Genomic DNA, 18935 nt, shown 5'->3' on the forward strand with positions numbered 1-18935 from the left:
TGGCAGGATTTTAAAATATTCTCTTGGTCTGAAATTTATGTAAATTAAATTCATCTATCATTGGTTATTACCAGCCTAGCTACATTAAAGAAAAAACCCCACAGTTTTCTGTAACAATTAGTTCTTAAAAACACTGTGTTTTAATTAGACCTGGGACATTATTAAACTAGCTATAAATATGTACAGTACTTTAGTTGGTATATCCAGATGTCTGAAAATCAGCAAGAACGCCCTCAGAGCTCTTTCTTCAAAATTCTTCAAACAAAAGCCTTTCATTCAAAGTTTTAATATAATCTAAAGTAAACACTCTTTTCAGATTCCATTATGTAAATATAAGAGAAATGGTCACTCATCACCAGAGAATAATCATTGAATCAGTGTATTTTAGAAGCCATAGGGATTAATCACAGATAACCAATTTCTTCATTTTATGGATGTCCATGATTATGCAAAAAAATTCATGGCAGAGCTTGGACAACATCAGATCAGTTATTTCTACCACATCAAACAAGCATTTTATATAGATTACCCCATTTAATCCTCACCACAACTGTACAGTTTAGGTACTATCATTACCCCATTTTACATATAGGGAAGATGATGTGGTTAGGCTAGTACTCAGTCAAGTAAAGGATTTAAACCCAGACAGTCTGACTCCAGAAAACATACTACATGTGTAATCCTAAATTTTAAGGATAGATGGATGGTTTCCATTTACAAAGAAAATTCAAAAAAAACTCCCAAAACTCTAACAAGTACCATGTTTTACGAATAACAAACTAAAATGTAAAAGTTATAATTCAGAATTTCCCTCCTCTAAAATAAGTCTTTTTCCTGAGCCCAACTCAAGCACCAACTTCTCCCTGAAGCCTTCTCCTATCATTCAACTGAGATTAATCTCTTTCTTCAAACTCTTGACACCTGCTGTACAGTGCTCATATGCAGAAAGTGTTAGCTGCCTCTTAATATGCATTCTCTTCTTCCTTACTAACAAAAATCCAATTTTTAGCTCTTAGCAAACTGTCACATGTCCCAACCTCTCCAGGGGCTATGTATGACCACGTGACTAAGTTCTACAATAAGATATTACTGCAAGTATGGTGTTGGAATTCCAAGAATCCTATTTAAAGAAAGAAGCCTTAGCTTTTAGGGGAGATCTTTTGTTGTTTCCCAAGGTAAAGACCTTGTTATCCAGGTATCCTTTTGGCTGGAGCTCCAGCAGCTATCTTGGACCATGAGGCAACCTTGAGGAAAGAAGCTTCATGCCGTGGAGGGTGGAGGAGAAAGACAGGTGTCTCAGTCCACAATGAGACCATGAAGCCATCATACCATACATGGACAGCCTCCCTCCAGATTTTATATAGTACAGAAATAAACCTTTATTTTGTATAAGCCCCATTATTTTCCTTGTTGTTGTTGTTATTCTAACTGATTTAGTTCAGACGCACACATAGTTCATAATCTAAGGTTTGTCGTAACTATGGTGGAAAGGGAAAAAAAGGAAATAGAATTATTTCTCTTGAAACCCTGGAGCAAAAGATTTCTGATCATAATTTTCATTCTCAAACCCTTTCTGGTAATTTTCAACTTTGGGAAAGAAAAAGGAGGGAAAGGAAGAGTAGAAAAAGACACTTCTGCCTCTCTGCCATTGCTCGTGCCATTTCCTCTCCTCTCTTCTCTGCTAGCTAAGTTCTACCATACTTCAAGGCCCAGCTTGGCAAAATTGTTTCTGTCTGACCTTTGAATTCAGAGTGCATATTGCCTGTGCTATTTGACAATCATATATCATCTAGTAACATCTTCTGTTTGACCTGTTAACTTTTACATTGTATTTCTTTTTCTATGTGTGATCTCCACAATATACTCCACAATATTTCTTTGCATCCTCCACAGCTACTGGAAAACTACCTCTGTGTGGCAAGAGATCAATAAATACTTCTAGTTAATTAATTGAGTTAAGGCTAAAAAAAAGATGAAGAGAGCAAAAAGAGCAGGAGACTGAGGAGAAAGGATGCATAACTTCTTAGAAGCAAAAGAGCAAATTAAAAATCCCACAGAATCCCTAGAACCAGTTTTACTTTACTGGACCTTATCAAAGAATTGGGTCTGGTGGAACAATATCATATGTTCATTGTACACACAGTCAGTGCAAAGCTCAAACCATACTCAGTGAACTTGTCCTTCAAGTCAGGGACAGTGTATTTTGCTTTAGTTATCAGACAACTGCCTCAGACTTATTTTCTCAGTTACCCTAGACATTTTAAAGAGTAAGAGTCCAGCTTAGGCAACCATGCTTTGATAGCGGATGTGGATGACTCCAAACCATATAAAAAAATTGGCTTCTAACAAGATCATATTTTATAGATATTATTCTGTTAATTGTGACAACATATAGAAAATAATACTTGAACATATGAAATAATGACTTAAAATATATGACAGTCTAAAATAAGTAGCTCAAGGGACCATTTTGATTAAATAGACTCTGTTACCTCTCTTCTAAAACCCAGGAATAATACAGTATCAGGAATAACATTACTACTTCTTTAAAAATAAGAGATACTCTAAGCATATATTTTGCAGAAGCTACATCATTAAAAGCTCTGTAACACTGGGATATTAAAAGCTGTAGAACATATGTAACAATATGTTTAAAAGCTTCAACTACATTTAAATACATACAATAATAAGTGACACGAAGAGCATTTTAAACAGAAATAATTGATATTTTGCCCAGACTCATGAACCAGTTTATACACCACTGATTTTATTCTCAATTATTTGTAAATAAATGTACTACAAATCTGTGAATGAGTTATATACCTAAAAATACAATATTCTCATTTATTTTCACGAATTTAGCCAAATTTTAGAGAGGGTATAAATAAAAATATTTAATTAACAGGAAACTTAGTTTCTTTCTCATCCTTTTATAACATAAACCAAGTCTTTGTCATGTCATTTACTTAAAAAATAATGATTAAAAATGCTAAAAGAGTATTATCCTTATAATTGTATTGGTTCTATTTACGAAAGTTGAACTATTTTTTAACTTTTTGAAATACAATTTATAGTTCATATGTCAAAAAAATTCCATTTTCTTGCATATTACTCATTAGTTATTTCCTCATTTCAAATTTTTTTTATATAGATTTCTCAGAAGTATCCAAGACAGTAGCTTCTTTGACAGTGAAATGTACAAAATAAATGACATGTCAACAAGTAAATTAGCATTCCCTTTCTGACCAGCTGGGTCATGTTTCCTTTTCAAAATCCTCAGTCCCATGATACAAAATAATAATAATCTAAAAGACCTCGTTAAATGATCAATATATTGACATAACCTCTATAAGGAGACACATAGTGTTTTAATTGATTCCTTGAATCCATTAAATAGAATATTAAACTCAAGCCTCCAAACTGTACTGTAAGAGAACATTTCCTTTATTTATTAACTAATTTTCTTCAGGGTATGAATAATAGCACATGAAAAGATTCAAGAACTTTTATATTTAACCAAATAGTAAAAGGAGTCTAATTTTCACTAAATCTTTCATAAAAACATCACAACAGAAGTTATAACAGACAAATTAAACCATGTTTACTTACCAAAAAACTTCCAAAGGCTGAATTAAATATTGCAGCTGCCTATGGAGAAAATAAATGGGGGGAAAAAAACTCACTGAAAGTAAATAGGAAAAGGAAAAGCAAAGATTATCATTCTCCCATCCCCCACTATTCAAAACCTTAAAACATTGACTCTCTAAAGCAAAGTTAGTCATTGCTTACAAAAATTGCCAGTGGCCTGTAGTTTACTGAGATAGATGAGCTGCAGTTTAGGAATTCATATATAATGGGTCTCAAAAGCAAGCCAAAAAGCTTGCCATGAGATGCTTTGAACCTATACGACAGTACCAAGGAATCACCACCAATAGTAAATTGAAACCTTTTTGCTACTGATTTTGTTACTAGACTTAAAACAATCAGAGGTTGATTTATTCACCAAAAAAATCATTCTACTGGGAAAAGGAAAACCAGAGTTGCAAAGCAAACATTACCTACTCTCTCCCAGGGAGCATAAGTCCTATGAGCTAGACCCACAAAGTGAGATCTGTTGTTCCCATACAACACACATCAAAAATATGTACAATACTCTTAGACCATGGAAGTTATTGCTATACCATTAATTCTAAAGTAGAAACTAGCAAGAAAAACTTCCATTTGGTGTTCAAAATTCAAAGAGAAACACTTGACTTTGTGCTTACCTAAATATCCAGGGAATACATAGTAGATGTAATATAGTTCTTAACTTTAAATCAATCACTATATTCCATGAAGCTACACCTGAATCCTGAAAGCTTCTCACCTTACCCAAAAAGGACACAAACTTGTATACCATCCAATTTGATGGAAAAAAAAAAGAGAGAGAAAGAAAAAATAATAAAAGGCAAAAGGAGGGGGAGAGAAAATCTATTGACATCTCCTGTAGATCCAGAGCAGAATTAAATTAATCATCATGGACATCAGCAGCCACATCGTAGCAAGAAGAGCATGTCAGTTTAGCAAGTTTGAATAAAGTCCAAAGCCAAGCTAAGAGCTGTAGCTGAAAACGCCTTCTGCTCCAGAAGAGGATGCAACGAGAGTGCATGGGTAATGAGATCCTTGGCTCCAGAGAGCTTAGCTCTCCTATTCAAGTTCATAATTAATTCAAAGCTTTGATAATTTCATTAGATTTCTCCTTTGCTGGCCCTATCAATAAAAGATGGCACTGGACCACAGCTCCTCTGTGGCATAAACATAGACACAGGCACAGACCAGGGAAACCTTTGCTTCCTGACAGGGACAATGGCATATGGTGTTCTGTGTTGTACAGGGAGTAGTGAAAAAAAAGATTTAGCTAAATAAAACATTATAGATGACAATTGTAAACTATAGCAACATATTTAACACATCTTCCTGGGATTCTACCATGGATGATTGAGGAAAAAGTTTTATGTGTGAAGAAAAATAAGTAAAGCTGTATAAATAAATGAGCTGTAGTGAGATCAACAGAGAACACTGCCTTCCTTCCTACAAAAATGCACCTTCCTCACAAACAATGTTTAATTTCTAGACCCCATTTTGTGCTTAAAATAGCTTTATCTCTCTTTTTAGTAAAAGAACGAGGTATTCCCTTTGAGCTCCTCTCTTCCAAATTTGCTTCTGCCCAATGCCTTTCGCCAAAGTTGTATTAGACAACTAATGGTTTTGCCTAGTGTTTAACAACACACGGTTGGGGGCCAGCCCGGTGGCGTAGTGGTTAAGTTCATGCACTCCACTTTGGCGGCCTGGGGTTCATGGGTTCAGGTCCTGGGCATGGATCTACACATCGCTCTTCAAGCCATGCTGTGGTGGCGTCACACATACAAAATAGAGGAAGATTGGCACAGATGTTAGCTCAGGGCCAATCTTCCTCACCAAAAAAAAAAGAAAGAAAGAAAGAAAAGAGGATCATTAGAAGTAAAAAGACTCAGAAGTCAAAGTGAAATAAGTATCAACTACTACTCATCAGATCAAATCATAATACTCTCACTCCATCCAGTTCTCTTTTCTAACCCAAACACAAGCAATATATTTCATGTGGATCGGCTGTGTTCCTGCATTTTATAAAATGACAGTGATGACAGTGACAGGATATCTTTGGTACTCAGAGATGCTGCAGGTCAATTCTTCTTAGTTGTTTTTCTGACAGTGGTGATGGATTTGAACTCACTCACCTACACTATCACTCGGTGCTCCCAAGCAGTGAGCTCCGGCAACCATTTGTGAAATGGCTGATTAAGGTTCTGGGTACAGTAAAGAACCATGTGAAACAAGACAGTGAACCAAGGATCTCGGGCTCAACAGCAACAGATTATGAAGCTAATAGTTGGCTCAATTCTGCAGTTGCATGAATTCATGAAGGAATTATGTTTTCCAGAGTTCCAAAGAGTGATGATAAATATTTAGAAAGTATTTAATTGATATATAAAAGGCATGCATGACTTTTGACTTAAGGAGGAATTCCCAGCTCCTCAGCATGACGTACAAGGCCTTCCATGAACAGATGTCTTCCATCTCACTTCTTGCCTCAAACTTTATATTCTGACAACGCTAAACTCTTGTGATTCCCCAAACTCATCATGCTTTCTTACCTCTTTGCTCCCTGGCCTGGAATGCCCTTCTGCTTCTCTCTACCTAGGTAACTTCCATTAATCTTAGCTACTCGGCTTGGGCACTGTACTTCCAAGAAGCTTTCAATCACCTCCGCCAACACACACACACACACACACCTCTAGGTTGACTGAGTGTCCCAAGCCTGCTGCCGCAACATTCTGAGCACACCTCTGCAATGGCACTTGTCACACTACTGAAATGATCTATCTATATGCCTCCCTGCCCCACTAAAGTCTTCTAAGGAAGGAATCTGATGAAGCTCATCCTAAGCACCTACATGTTTGCTAACTGAAATGCTGAAATAAGTAGGATGCCCAGGAATGTCCAAATTCTACCTCTTTTACTATGTTATGCTTGGCAGAATCCAAGGAGTGGCAGACACAGAGGAGTGGACCTGACACTTAGCACCACAGCCAAGCAACAGCAATAACAGACTTAGACTTTGGTCTCCCATCCAATATAAGCAACTCTTTCACAACATCTCGATTTACTTCCCTTAACTTAATACTTGCCCTATTATGATATGCTTAACCTTATGTAGCATTACCTTATGTATGCTTAACCATTATATAGCAATAGAGTTAGTTAAATAAAATCTAGAATCACCAAGGAATACTCCGCAGCCATTAAAAAGAGGATGATCTGCATAATCTGATATGAAAGCAGGCTAAGATATTTTAAATAAAAAAGTAGGTTTCAAAACAGTGTGTATAATTCTTTCAATGTTTTTTTCCACACCGCTAAGCAATTCTCTGATACCAGCTGGGAGTCCTGCAATTCAATTCAATTCTGCCACTATCTACCTGAAGCTAGTGTCAGATCCCACAGGTTAAAGGCTCAGTCCCACAAGACTGTCCTCACCTCAGATGTTAATCACAAGTCCAGGTTGTCACCTGTGCTTCTGACCAATTGGCTATAAATGGGAGATTCCTACAATCCCATGCTCCAATTCAATAACTTCGCAAGAGTGGCTCACAGAAGTCAGGGAACCAGTTTATTCACTAGATCACAACTTTATTATAAAGGATATAAGTCAGGAACAGCCAGATGGAAGAGATGTATAGGGCAAGGTATGGGGAAAGGGTGTGGAGTTTCCATGCTTTTTCCAGGCAAGCCACTCTCTCAGCACCTCTGTGTGTGCACCAACTCGGAAGCTCTTCGAACCTGTTCTTTTGGGGTTTTATGGAGGCTCAATTATATGGACAAGATTGATTACAACACTGGCCATTGACAACTGAACCCAATCTCCAGCCCCTCTCCCCTCCCCAGAGGTCTGGGAGTCTGACCGGAAGTTCCAACCCTCTAACCACTGGCTGGTTCTCCTGACAACCAGCCCCATCCTTAGGTTGGCTAGGCGCTTTCCAAAGGTCACCTAATTAACATAACAAAAATGCCTTTTATAGCTCTCACCACTTAGGAAATTCCAAAGGTTTTAGGAGCTCTGCATCAGGAACTGGGACAAAGACCAAATACGTATTTCTTATTATAAATCACAAGATCACATTCCTATTGTGTAAATGTGTATACACTCACATACCTCTACACAGATAGGTATAAAAAACACTACTTTTTCAGAAAGAGATCACAAAAACCCTCCTAACTATGGTTATACTTGTTGAAAGGGATTGGGTAGGGGTCGTTTCTATTTTTCATTTTGCTCTGTCTGTCCTGTTTGGCTTTTTGTTTTTAACATGTTATTTTTCTATATTTCAACAAGGATTATCTGGGCAGGGAGATGTTGAGCCATTTATTGTTTGCATTTTTAATCCCTTTGTGTTAAAAATGTAATAAATGTTTTAGTTTAAAATAAAATTAAGATTTCAATCTCTATTTTGCACATTAGTGGTATCTTTTACTGGTTGCTTAACAAGCTGGCGGGTGAGTACCCTCTGGAGCACACATCATTTGTGCTGGGGGTATAAGAAGCCACAGGATGAACAGAGGGCATCTTCCAGGAGTATCTGTAGCATGTGAATACTTGGTTTTGAAAATAAACGAAAAATCCACTATTGTTTTCATATTAAACATGGCCATCGACGTACAAACTTCATGTACTAAGACCAAACATGAGCCACCAAGGACAATTTGTCCTGAAGATAGGACCCTTCAGATTATACAACTAGGATCTTAGGATATGAGTTTCCTTTCCACTGCCTTCTGGAAGCCATAGCTGAGACAGTCCACTGATTTTTAAATATAGCATTTCATTTGTTATTCTCTTTTGCTAGAAACAATTTAATTACCCATTCCTCCTCTAGAATGCTACATATTACAAAAAAACTCACATCTAATTTGTACAAGATTTTATACTCAGTGCCTAGAACAGCACCTGGCTCTCAGTAGACCCTCAATAAATATTACTCAATTAAAGAATGAATGAATGAATGAATGAATACTTCTTGTACTAACTGAATGTCCTGGACAGTAATGTTTTCATTATTAACTTGTGAATCTCACCTGCAAAGTGTATACCTTGGTATAATCACATTTGATGGATATTTAGATCAATGCTAAGTGAAAAAAGTTTATATTAAGGTGGCTTTTTAATACTGAGTAGATTGGCTTCCTTTATATTATACATTTTTAGAGAATATACTGCTTTTAGTATCAGCCCAATTCTACCCAATATATGGCATTTTACTGATGTTTCATTATATGTTGTACAGTATGTCTTTATTAAATTATTTTGGAAAATTGAGCAAGTTCAATAATGAATTTCTTCATAACCTACTTGGAATTATTTGAAATAAAAAAGTAAATTAAAAAAACTGAAAACAATGGTGATAGAGTTCTCTAACTATAAAAGCAACCTCTCCCATTGCTGAATGCCTTTAAATGTTAGGAAGTGCTACCTTACAGTAAGCCTGAAACCTTCATCTTCTGAACTGCCGTGCAATGACTACGTTCCATGCTCTGGAGTTACGTAAATTTGTAGTCCTTTTTGAAATGACTATACCTCAAGTATATGAACAATGCTGGGTCCTACCCAAGTCTTTTCTTACAATACTCTATCTAAAATTTTCATAATGCTGGCCCAATACCCCTCTTTTTCCTTCCTTCCTCAGTCCACTAAATAAAAAAAAATGAATCCATTGCTTATAGTGAGTGTGAATGATCTTTTGCAAGTTAATTTACGAAATTTCCAGCTTTCACTGTTGCTTCCCCAGTCAATGTATACAGAAATGTTTACCAAAATGTTAAAAATGGGACATTTATGGTTGTCTCAGATTTCTAATAATGCTCGAAGTCAAGGAGAACGTGTGGAACGTATGCCACCGTTCTAAAGTAAGATACCAGACATAGTCATGTAAGTACTTATAAAAGACATGAGAACTAGGCCAGGGACCATTTCTTATGCAGGCTATACAAGAAAAGACTAGAAATTCTAGAGGAGATTGATAAAAGGAAATTTCCAGGATAAGTGGGTCTTTTGACTTTTTTCTTCTCTTCTATGGGAGAAAACTGACCTGCCCATCACACCTCCCAAGTAGAGGAAAAGGGCAATATATACAAAAGAATGAACAGTGGGGATAGGAGAAAATGCAAGGAAGCTAAAGAATGGCATTGCTGTCCTGTGCTGGAATGTTTACTGAGGGAGAAAGAACTGTTAGGCTGCCAGGGGAGCAGAGAGCACTCTGTGAGAGTTCTTGGAAAATCCTAGTGTATTTCTTAGAGTTGAGGTAGGGGAATAGTGACAGTGTGTAATGACCAGAGACAGGTCTTGCTTGCTGTCTAAAAATAGCAAAGGTGAGGAGGCTGCCTAGAACAGACCGCAATGACGGGGCAAGGAGAGACGGTTAAAATTGGGCAAAGTATACCTCAGATCCGTGATGGGGCAAGGTTCTGTCAGTTCCATATGGGCCAAGTAGATGCTTCAGAGGACGGCCATCAAACTTGACTCATTTTGAAAGACCCAAAATAGCATCCTTCCAGGGTGAAGAGACTCCAGCAGAAGATGCTGAAGGGATGTTTAGGGGCAGGGGCTGGAGGTGTACTCTGAAGAACTCCATCCCTTAACCTGTCCAGCATAAGAGACAGCCTGTGGACGCCTGCTATGACAGAGGGCACTGAGGCCCAGAGTACAACAGCACCAATCAGACAAGACTCTGTCCCACTCCATTATGTACTTGTCCTACTCTCATCCACGCGCCAAAGAGGCCAGAAGCAGGGAGAGGGAGGAGGTAAAAAAATAGTGCAACAGACCAAGCCCTCCTCCCCACCGGTCCTGCTGTCTATCCTAGGTTTATATTTTTATCATATGTGTATATATCCACTTACAAAAAAGTATAATTTTCTGTTTTAAAAACACAGGTTAGGCCTAGGTTGGGGAAAAAAAGGGAATTTGGAGTTTTAAGCTAGACTGTCCTGCATTATTTAATACCAAAAAGTTTATCCTAATTACTAAATATATGACTATTTTTGTAACTAAAAGTCACCAGAAAACCATGAGATCTGCCAGAGATGCTGTCAAAGAAGAGGGTAGCGGTAGGAATGGGAATATGTGAGACAGCATTTCATGCATAAGATCCTCAAATTCACACCACTCAACAAGGAGATTATAATAAAAACACAACATTTTAAATGTATAGTTGAGCCAAAAGAACACAAAAACCCCAGGTACTAGACATATAGAAGCTAGCCAAAGAAAGAGCAGTAAAGCATGTGAGTTGATGATGCACTCTCCCAAACACAGACTCATGCCCGTGAAGCCATAAGAAGCATAGGCTTTGGCCTGTGAAGGGTGAGAACTGGACCTGACACACCTGCAGTGGGCGGAGCAGAATGCTGGAAGGACTGCCGCACTATATAGAACAACTAGAAAACTCTACTTACAGAGTCAAGAAAGGAACATAAGGCCTGCACCAAGGGTGGGCACAAGACTGAAGTTACACTACACACGAGATTCAAGAATCCGAAACTAATGATTAATTCAAAGAAAAGACAAGACACAATGGATCAGAGACCAGTGGAACTTCTGAGGCCCTGAAAGAAACAAACGCAAAACTTCTCTTTGGGGTCACTTCAATAGTCCAGAACAAAGTGGATTCCCAGATAAAACAACCCTCGCTGAACGGGAGTTTACAATAAAAAAATTACAGACAATGTGAGAAAGCTGTACGTGACCATTATAAGCACCATTCAAACCCAAGAAGAGGAGGAGAAACTGAGTTTTTCACAATATACTAAAAAAGAAAATACTAGATAAATTAAAGACGTAGAATTGGAAGCCAAGACTTTAAAACTTTTTGAAGAAATTATGAAACTATCTTTACCTTCAGAAAAGGAAACATTTTTTTAAATAAGACACAAAATGTATATATATAAAAAAGGAAAAGCTAGAGTTGCCATGCAACACAGATCTGGCCAATGAGATATAAACTGACACCCGCTTGATGAGAGGGGTTGGGGAGGTTAGCTTGGCACTGCCCTTCTTCCCTTCTTCCCACCCAGAGCAGTGAAAGCTCTCTTGAGACCAGAAGAGAAAGGCCAACAGCAATGCAGAGATAGCCACTCTAATATCACTGAGCCACAGAACAAATGCCAGCAACCCCTACCTCCAGGCATCTTGGTATATGAGAAAAATAAGTCCCTGCTTGTTGAGGCCACTTTCAGTCTGATGTTCCGTTACTGGAAGACTAACTGATAGAATCACGTTCCTAAACAAGGGAGAGAATTCTAAAGGACTAATCCGGCAGATTAGAGGAATCAACAGCGCTTCTACCTCTAAGGTATAAATTTGAGTAAGCATATTAAGTTTTATTTACTACCACTATCTCTTGTTCCCATTGTAAACAGCAGAAGACATTAAAAAGGAAGGAAAAGAAAATTGACTATTGGTGACAATTGTTGGAGATCAAAGCTGCATTGTCTCACCCTGGAAAAGTTCCCTAGCTATGAGAATTTATGTCACTCCAGCCTCTGATTCACAAGAGGACAGAAACAGCCTTAATATTTATTTCCTTTTTAAGCATAGGTTCAGTTTGAAAAAACATAAAGACATTAAAGATTGAATTCCAATCCTTGGTCTTTAATTAAATATGGAAACACAAAATATTTTCTTTTAACTTGTAAGATATTTTGCAAAGAGCTATATAGAAATTCAAAAATAAAAAAATATTTAAAGTTTATTCTGTCTGTTTTAAATGCCAATTATAATTGGCTTTCTGACAGGCACCTTAGTTGCTAGGACATTTCAATGTTGCCTATCTAATTACCACTATTTTCACTGTATAAATCTCATAACAAGTAAAATTTGAGTTATATATGTCTATATTACATTTAAATATTATTGAAACATACCACAAAAAGTAAATATATAGGATATCAATTAAAATGCGAGTTTATACACCATGCTCAACATTAAAGGAGCACTCTTCATTTGATTCTATTATTTACGTTTCTGTATTTTTTAAGCAGCAATGACTAAAAAGCAGAATGTTGTTTTAAAATCATTGCTGAATATATCTTCTCAACAAATAAATCTAAATGAAGACTACAGTACTACTACAAGGCACTCACCAATTTAAAGAAAGATTATTTTTAGAACATGTACCATTAAAATTCACCATCCTAATGACCGTTTTAATTCTTTGTTTTAAAACAATTACAGGAATAAACAGAAGTTCACATATCTGCAGGCTAAGAGTAAATGACATCTAGCTGCTTTTCTGGGAGTAAGCCACATTTCTTGCCTATTTCTACAGGTCCATTTCTTGATACCAATGGAAAAAATTATTTAATATCCTTAATCTTGAAGTGAATGGAGGATGGCTATTCTTGTTTGTAACTATTCATCTTAATTCAGGCAAGTAAAAAATATATTCAAGTTACTGTTTCTGGGTGCTAAATTGAATCAGGTGTCCTCTTCTCTTAAGAAAATTAAGTTGCTTTTGTGCAAGAGTGTTTTAATGAGAACACAGCCCGCCGACAGTGATAAATGGGAATGACACCAGAGAGAGCATGTAAGCAGGACAATATGTGCATGTTACAGTCTTACAGCCTATTTTTCACTGACTATTCTGAATGACTTCGCTGTTTCTTAAGGGGCCTATTAATCTCAAATTTAGTTATTACACAACGTTTATTTGAACATATATTCTGTGGATGATGACAGTTAATAAAGGAAATCTTTCACAAGCTGTATTTTTACATATTGTTCCAACTACAGCTCCCAGTCATTTGATGGTATTGACGGAATAACCTACATTGTGCTGAGGCTTTAAAAAAAAAGGCACATATATTCAGATTCCTTTCTAAGCACATGGGGACTCTTAAATAACCGTTAAAATGCATACAAAAAAACCCTACTATATAATGGTAAAAGTAAAAGGACATCTTAACTATTCAACAAAAATTGTTTAAAGTGAAAACTGACCCTTCTAAGACAAACCAGATACCTTTCAACCCTTTTAAAGCTTTGGTGCATAATATGCAATAGTCCTTGCATACCAATCTATATCTTCACAATATGCGTGGAGTAGGGGAGGGAAGACAAAATCAATTTTCTTGAAGTGCAAAAAGAATCAAGTAACATGGCTGCTTTGATTTTCTCCTTGGTATGCTTTTTCGATAAAATACCATGTATTTAAAATAGTGGTGATGCTGTATTTCTTATTTCTGGTAGCATACTTAAAGGCTGACAAGAATTATTTTGATATTTTCCTAAAAGCATATTTATCAGCTCAAATAACTTCATCAGTTCAGATTGTGGGTCTTGTTCCAGAAGAAATTTGTCATTTTAATTATAACTGGCTCATGACCGCAAAACCTATTAGCAGGAAATATTTACACTAGTTTAAGATTTTTAAATCTGCTTCGTACTTGAGATGAATATAGACTTAATCAAACATTTTCAATTTCATCCTCCTGAAATCTCAGTTTTCAAAGGTGTTCAATTTCAATGAAATCAGAATTTCCAAGTGGGAAGGGCCCTTAGATACTATGACAATCCTTTTATAAATGAAGAAACAGAACTCTAGAGAGATGAAGGATCTTTCCCAAGGTCATGATGGCTAGTGGCAAAGCCAGAATAGAACTCTTCTCTAGACATTCCCTGTACCTTCTCTATTATACCCACACTGCCTATTTTACATATTATCTTGAACAGATGTTTGTAGATATATAATACAAAAGAGCATATACCAAAACATTAATAGTGGTTATGTTGGGGTATTGGGATTATGGATATTTTTTTCCTTTGTGCTTTTCCTTGATTTTCAAAGTTTTTGTACTGGTTGTGTATTTATTAGGAAAGAAGCATACAATAAATGTTATATGTTAGTACAGCTAACATTTTAGAGGCTCTCTCTTTAATCTTTAGGCAAACCTTGAACAATGCTGTGCACATGTTAGGTGCTCGATCAATGTCAGACTAAAAATTGAATGAAACTGAGGATAACACCACGAACAAACTACCTAAATAGGCTCACTTGTTATACTAACATTGAATCCTCAGAGGAACAAACTGCGAGTATAACTCAGAATATCAACTATTAAACTAAAACACATATTATTTATTTATTAACAGCTTATTAAGCACTTATAAATATCTCAGATGAAGCTGAATGAAAATTACTTAAAATATTACACATTGCTTGATACTACATTTTTTTAAATGCCAATTTTTCAATATTCTTGAAGTTTAATTGTTCTTACTCTTTTGGGTTTCCTATGTCCTGCCAAAAAGGAATAAAATAAATACTCCTGTAATTATTCATTTGTTCAACACAAATTTATTAAGCAATTTATTAAGCTTAGCACTGAGAATACAAAAATAAACGCCATAGAGTACCTGCTCACAATATAGGGCTAGAAGCCAGACATCATAACAGCTTTAAGACAAGAAGATCAACGGGATCAAAGAGTTATGGCAGCACAGAAATTAACTACTAAAATTTCCTTTAAAGTGGTCTTTTTCAGTGCCTCCTAGTGATATACAACAAGCACTTCTCTGATCAATTAATGGAAGCTCTATTTAATGCCAACACATGAACTAAGCTCTCAGAACACCAACAGAGAAATTGGCCAAGAATTCCCCTAACACTTTGTTTAGAAGGGCATCCACAAAACATAAGTGACAACTTATGTCAAACCATCTAATGTTTCTTACAAATTTTAGACTCTAGCTACCTAACTCTGTTATTTTTGCTCTTTTCCAACCATTAGGTCTGGGAATCTCAGAGCTTCTTAAGAGGGCAATGGATCAATCCCTCAGCAATAACTCTCTCATCAGCTTTTCATTAGCAATAAAATAGCTTTCCTACCATCTTCTGGGAAATAACTTACCACAGATTCACAGAACTGCAACGGACCTCTACAGATCATCTAATCAAGGCACTTTTCCTCAAAAAAAGACTACACTGAAATCACTAACAAATGGAACCTACCTATCCTATTCTTCTTGTCTTCAGGATCAGAGACTGCATAATCTCTTTTAGAATCCTAGATTTAAAATCTATAATTTAAGTCATATTTTTCACTAGCAAGTCCTTTCCTTTTCTGACTTAACTTTTCATTTGAGATCATCTTTTTATGTTAGGTCCCCTGAGAAGATTAAAAAAGAGCTGTGTTATTGCTATTACAAGTAGTACGCTGATAAATGTTTAACAACTGGCTCTCAGGATGAGGGAAGGAACATCAGTTTGTAATGTTTGTTGATTTTTGTGCTGTAAATACTCCCACCATGGCCAATTTCAAGCTGCAAACATGAACACCAAGATAGGAAAAGATGGCATAATTCCAAAGCTATAAAAAATTAGAAAAAGAAGGGCAAATTGAACGCAAAATAAGCACAGGAAGGAAATTAAGTAAAGATATGAGAAGAAACTAATGAAATCAAAATCAGAAAGACAATGGAGATCAATGAAATCAAAAGCTGATTCTTTCGAGAAAGAAGAACAAAGCTGGAGGTATCACATTCCCTGATTTCAAACTATACTACAAAGTTATCTAATCAAAACAGTGTGGTACTGGCACAAAAACAGACGCATAGATCAGTGGAACAGAACACAGAACCCAGAAATAAACCCACATATATAGGGTCAAATAATCTACGACATAGGAGGCAGGAATATAAATGGGAAAAAGATAGTCTCTTCAATAAATGGTGTTGGGAAAACTGGACAGCTATATGCCAAAGGATGAAACTGGACCACTATCTTACACCCATATACAAAAATAAATTCAAAATGGATTAAAGACTTGAATATAAGACCTGAAACCATAACACTCCCAGAAGAAACACAGGCAGCCAGCTCTTTGACATTGATTTTAGTGATTTTTTTTTGGACAAGTCTCCTCAGGCAAGGGCAATAAGCAAAAACAAACAAATGGGACTATATCAAACTAAAACGCTTTTGCACAGTGAAGGAAACCATCAACAAAACAAAAAGGCAACCTATTGAATGGGAGAAGATATTTGCAAATCATACATCTGAAAAGGGGTTAATACCCAAAATACATAAAAAAGTACACAACTTAATATCAAAATCCAAACAACTCGATTAAAAACTGGGCAGAGGACTTGAATAGACATTTTCCAAAGACATACAGATGACCAACAGGCACATGAAAAAATGCTCAACATCACTAATCATCAGGGAAATGCAAATCAAAACCACAATGAGACACCACCTCACATCTGTCAGTACAGATGTTATTAAAAAGACAGAAAATAACACGTGTTGGTGAGGATGTGGATAAAAGGGATCCCTTGTGCACTGCTGATGGGAATATAAATTGGTGCAGCCACTATGGAAAACAGTATGGATGTTCCTCAAAAAATTAAAAATAGAACTACCATTGTTGTTGTTAGTGCTATTGTGTCAATTCTGACTCCTAGTGACCCTGTGTACGGCAGAGCGGAACCCTGCCTGGTCTTTTTGTGCTGTCCTCTCACCTTGTTGTACTATATCAGACAATGCTCTGCTGCTAATCACAGGGTTTTCATGGCCAGTTTTTTTGGAAGTGGGTGGCCAGGTCCTTCTTCCTAGTCTGTCTTAGTCTGGAAGCTTTGCTGAAATCTGTCCACCACAGGTGACCTCTGCTGGTATTTGAAATACCACTGGCATAGCTTTCAGCATCACAGCAACACACAGCTACCACAGTATAACAACTGACAGATGGGTGGCATGGTTTCCTGACCAGAAAACAAACCCAGGCCACAGCGGTAAGAGCACCCAATCCTAACCAGTAGACCACTAGGGCTGGTTAGAACTATCAAAATATCCAGCAATTCCACTTCTGGGTATTTACCTGAAGAAAACAAAAACATTAATTTGAAGAGATATATGAACCCCTATGTTCATTGCAGCATTATTTACAATAGCCAAGATATAAAAGCAACCTAAGTGTTCACTGATAGATGAATTGATAAAGATGTGAGATATATATACATATATATATGTATATATATACATACACACACACACAATGGAATAATATTCAACAATAAAAAAGAAAGAAATCTTGCCATTTGTGACAACATAGAGGGACCTAGAGGGTATTATGCTAAGTGAAATAAGTCAGACGGAGAAAGACAAATACCATATGATTTCACTTATATGTGAAATCTAAAAAACAAAACAAACAGAACAAAACTGAAACAGACTCATAGATATAGGAAAAAAACTGGTAATTACAGACTGCAGAAGGATTAGGAGAGAGGCGAAATAGGTGAAGGGGATTAAGAGGTACAACTTCCAGTTATAAAATTAATAAGTCATAGGAATATAACGTACAACATAGGGAATACAGTCAATAATATTGTCATAATTGTGTAAGGTGACAGATGGTAACTAGACTTATCATGGTGATCATTTTGTAATGTATATAAATATCAAACCACTATGATATACACCTGAAACTAACAGGCTACGGTATGTCAATCATACTTCAATTAAACAAAAAACCTGGTTCTTTGGGAAAAAATCAATAAAACTGATACACCTTAGAACGTGGATTGGCAAACTTTTTCTGTAAAGGGTCACTATTCCATTTCAACTCAACTGGTCTAACACCAAGTGAATATATATACTGCAATACAATTCTGACACTAACCACCTGGAGTCAGTCCACAAGTTAAAGGCTCAGTCCTCTACAACACTGCCCTCTCTTCATATGGCAGCTGCACTTCAGGAGTCCCCAGACCATCAGCACTTCTGACCAACTGGCTATAAATATGGGGATTCCCACGACCCCCTCTGGTTCAATAATTCAATAGAACAACTCACTGAAAGTGTTATACTTACAATTACAGTCTTGTTAAAGGGGTACACATGGTGTGAGGTCTGGGGGTTTCCCTGCCCCATCCCCATGGAGTCAGTGTATCACTCTCTCAGAACATCAACGTGTTCACCAACCAGAAGTATCACTGAGCTTCAGTGTCCACAGTTTTAATTGGGGTTTCATCATGTAGGCATACCAGACTAAATCACTGATCATGTAATTGAGCGCAATCTCTAGTCCCCTCTCCTTCCCTAAAGGTCAAAAGTTCCAACCCGGTAATCAGGTAATCACGTGCTCAGCCTTTGTGGTGAGCAGCTGTCTTCCTGAAGCTATCCAGGGGCCCATCATGAGTCAACGAGTCATTAGCATAACAAAGACACTCCTATCACTCAGGAAATTGCAAGGGTTTTGAAGCTCTGTGCCAACATCCCAGGGACAGAGACTAGACATATTTTTTATTATACCATAGCAACATAATAAATGTTTTAGGCTTTGTAGCCATTTTGCTCACAAAT

At 36.7% G+C, this 18935-nt stretch overlaps 1 protein-coding gene across 18 annotated transcripts in view; it reads right to left on the minus strand.

The window, feature by feature from the left end:
• Positions 1–18935, minus strand: part of SLC10A7 (solute carrier family 10 member 7) — a 239304-nt gene that overhangs the window by 164072 nt on the left and 56297 nt on the right. For 15 of the 18 annotated variants that reach the window (XR_011501943.1, XR_011501944.1, XR_006525572.2 and 12 more), the window contains one exon: positions 3610–3648. The exons of the other annotated variants lie outside the window; for them this stretch is intronic. Coding sequence is in view for 8 of the 15 variants with exons in the window: in XM_070504852.1 (XP_070360953.1) it covers positions 3610–3648 (39 nt within the window). In the remaining 7 variants the exon portion in view is untranslated. The remainder of the gene's footprint in view (positions 1–3609; positions 3649–18935) is intronic. 18 annotated transcript variants of the gene reach the window in all.

This window comes from Equus asinus, chromosome 3, assembly GCF_041296235.1.
Source record: "Equus asinus isolate D_3611 breed Donkey chromosome 3, EquAss-T2T_v2, whole genome shotgun sequence".
Classification (NCBI taxonomy): Eukaryota; Metazoa; Chordata; class Mammalia; order Perissodactyla; family Equidae; genus Equus; species Equus asinus.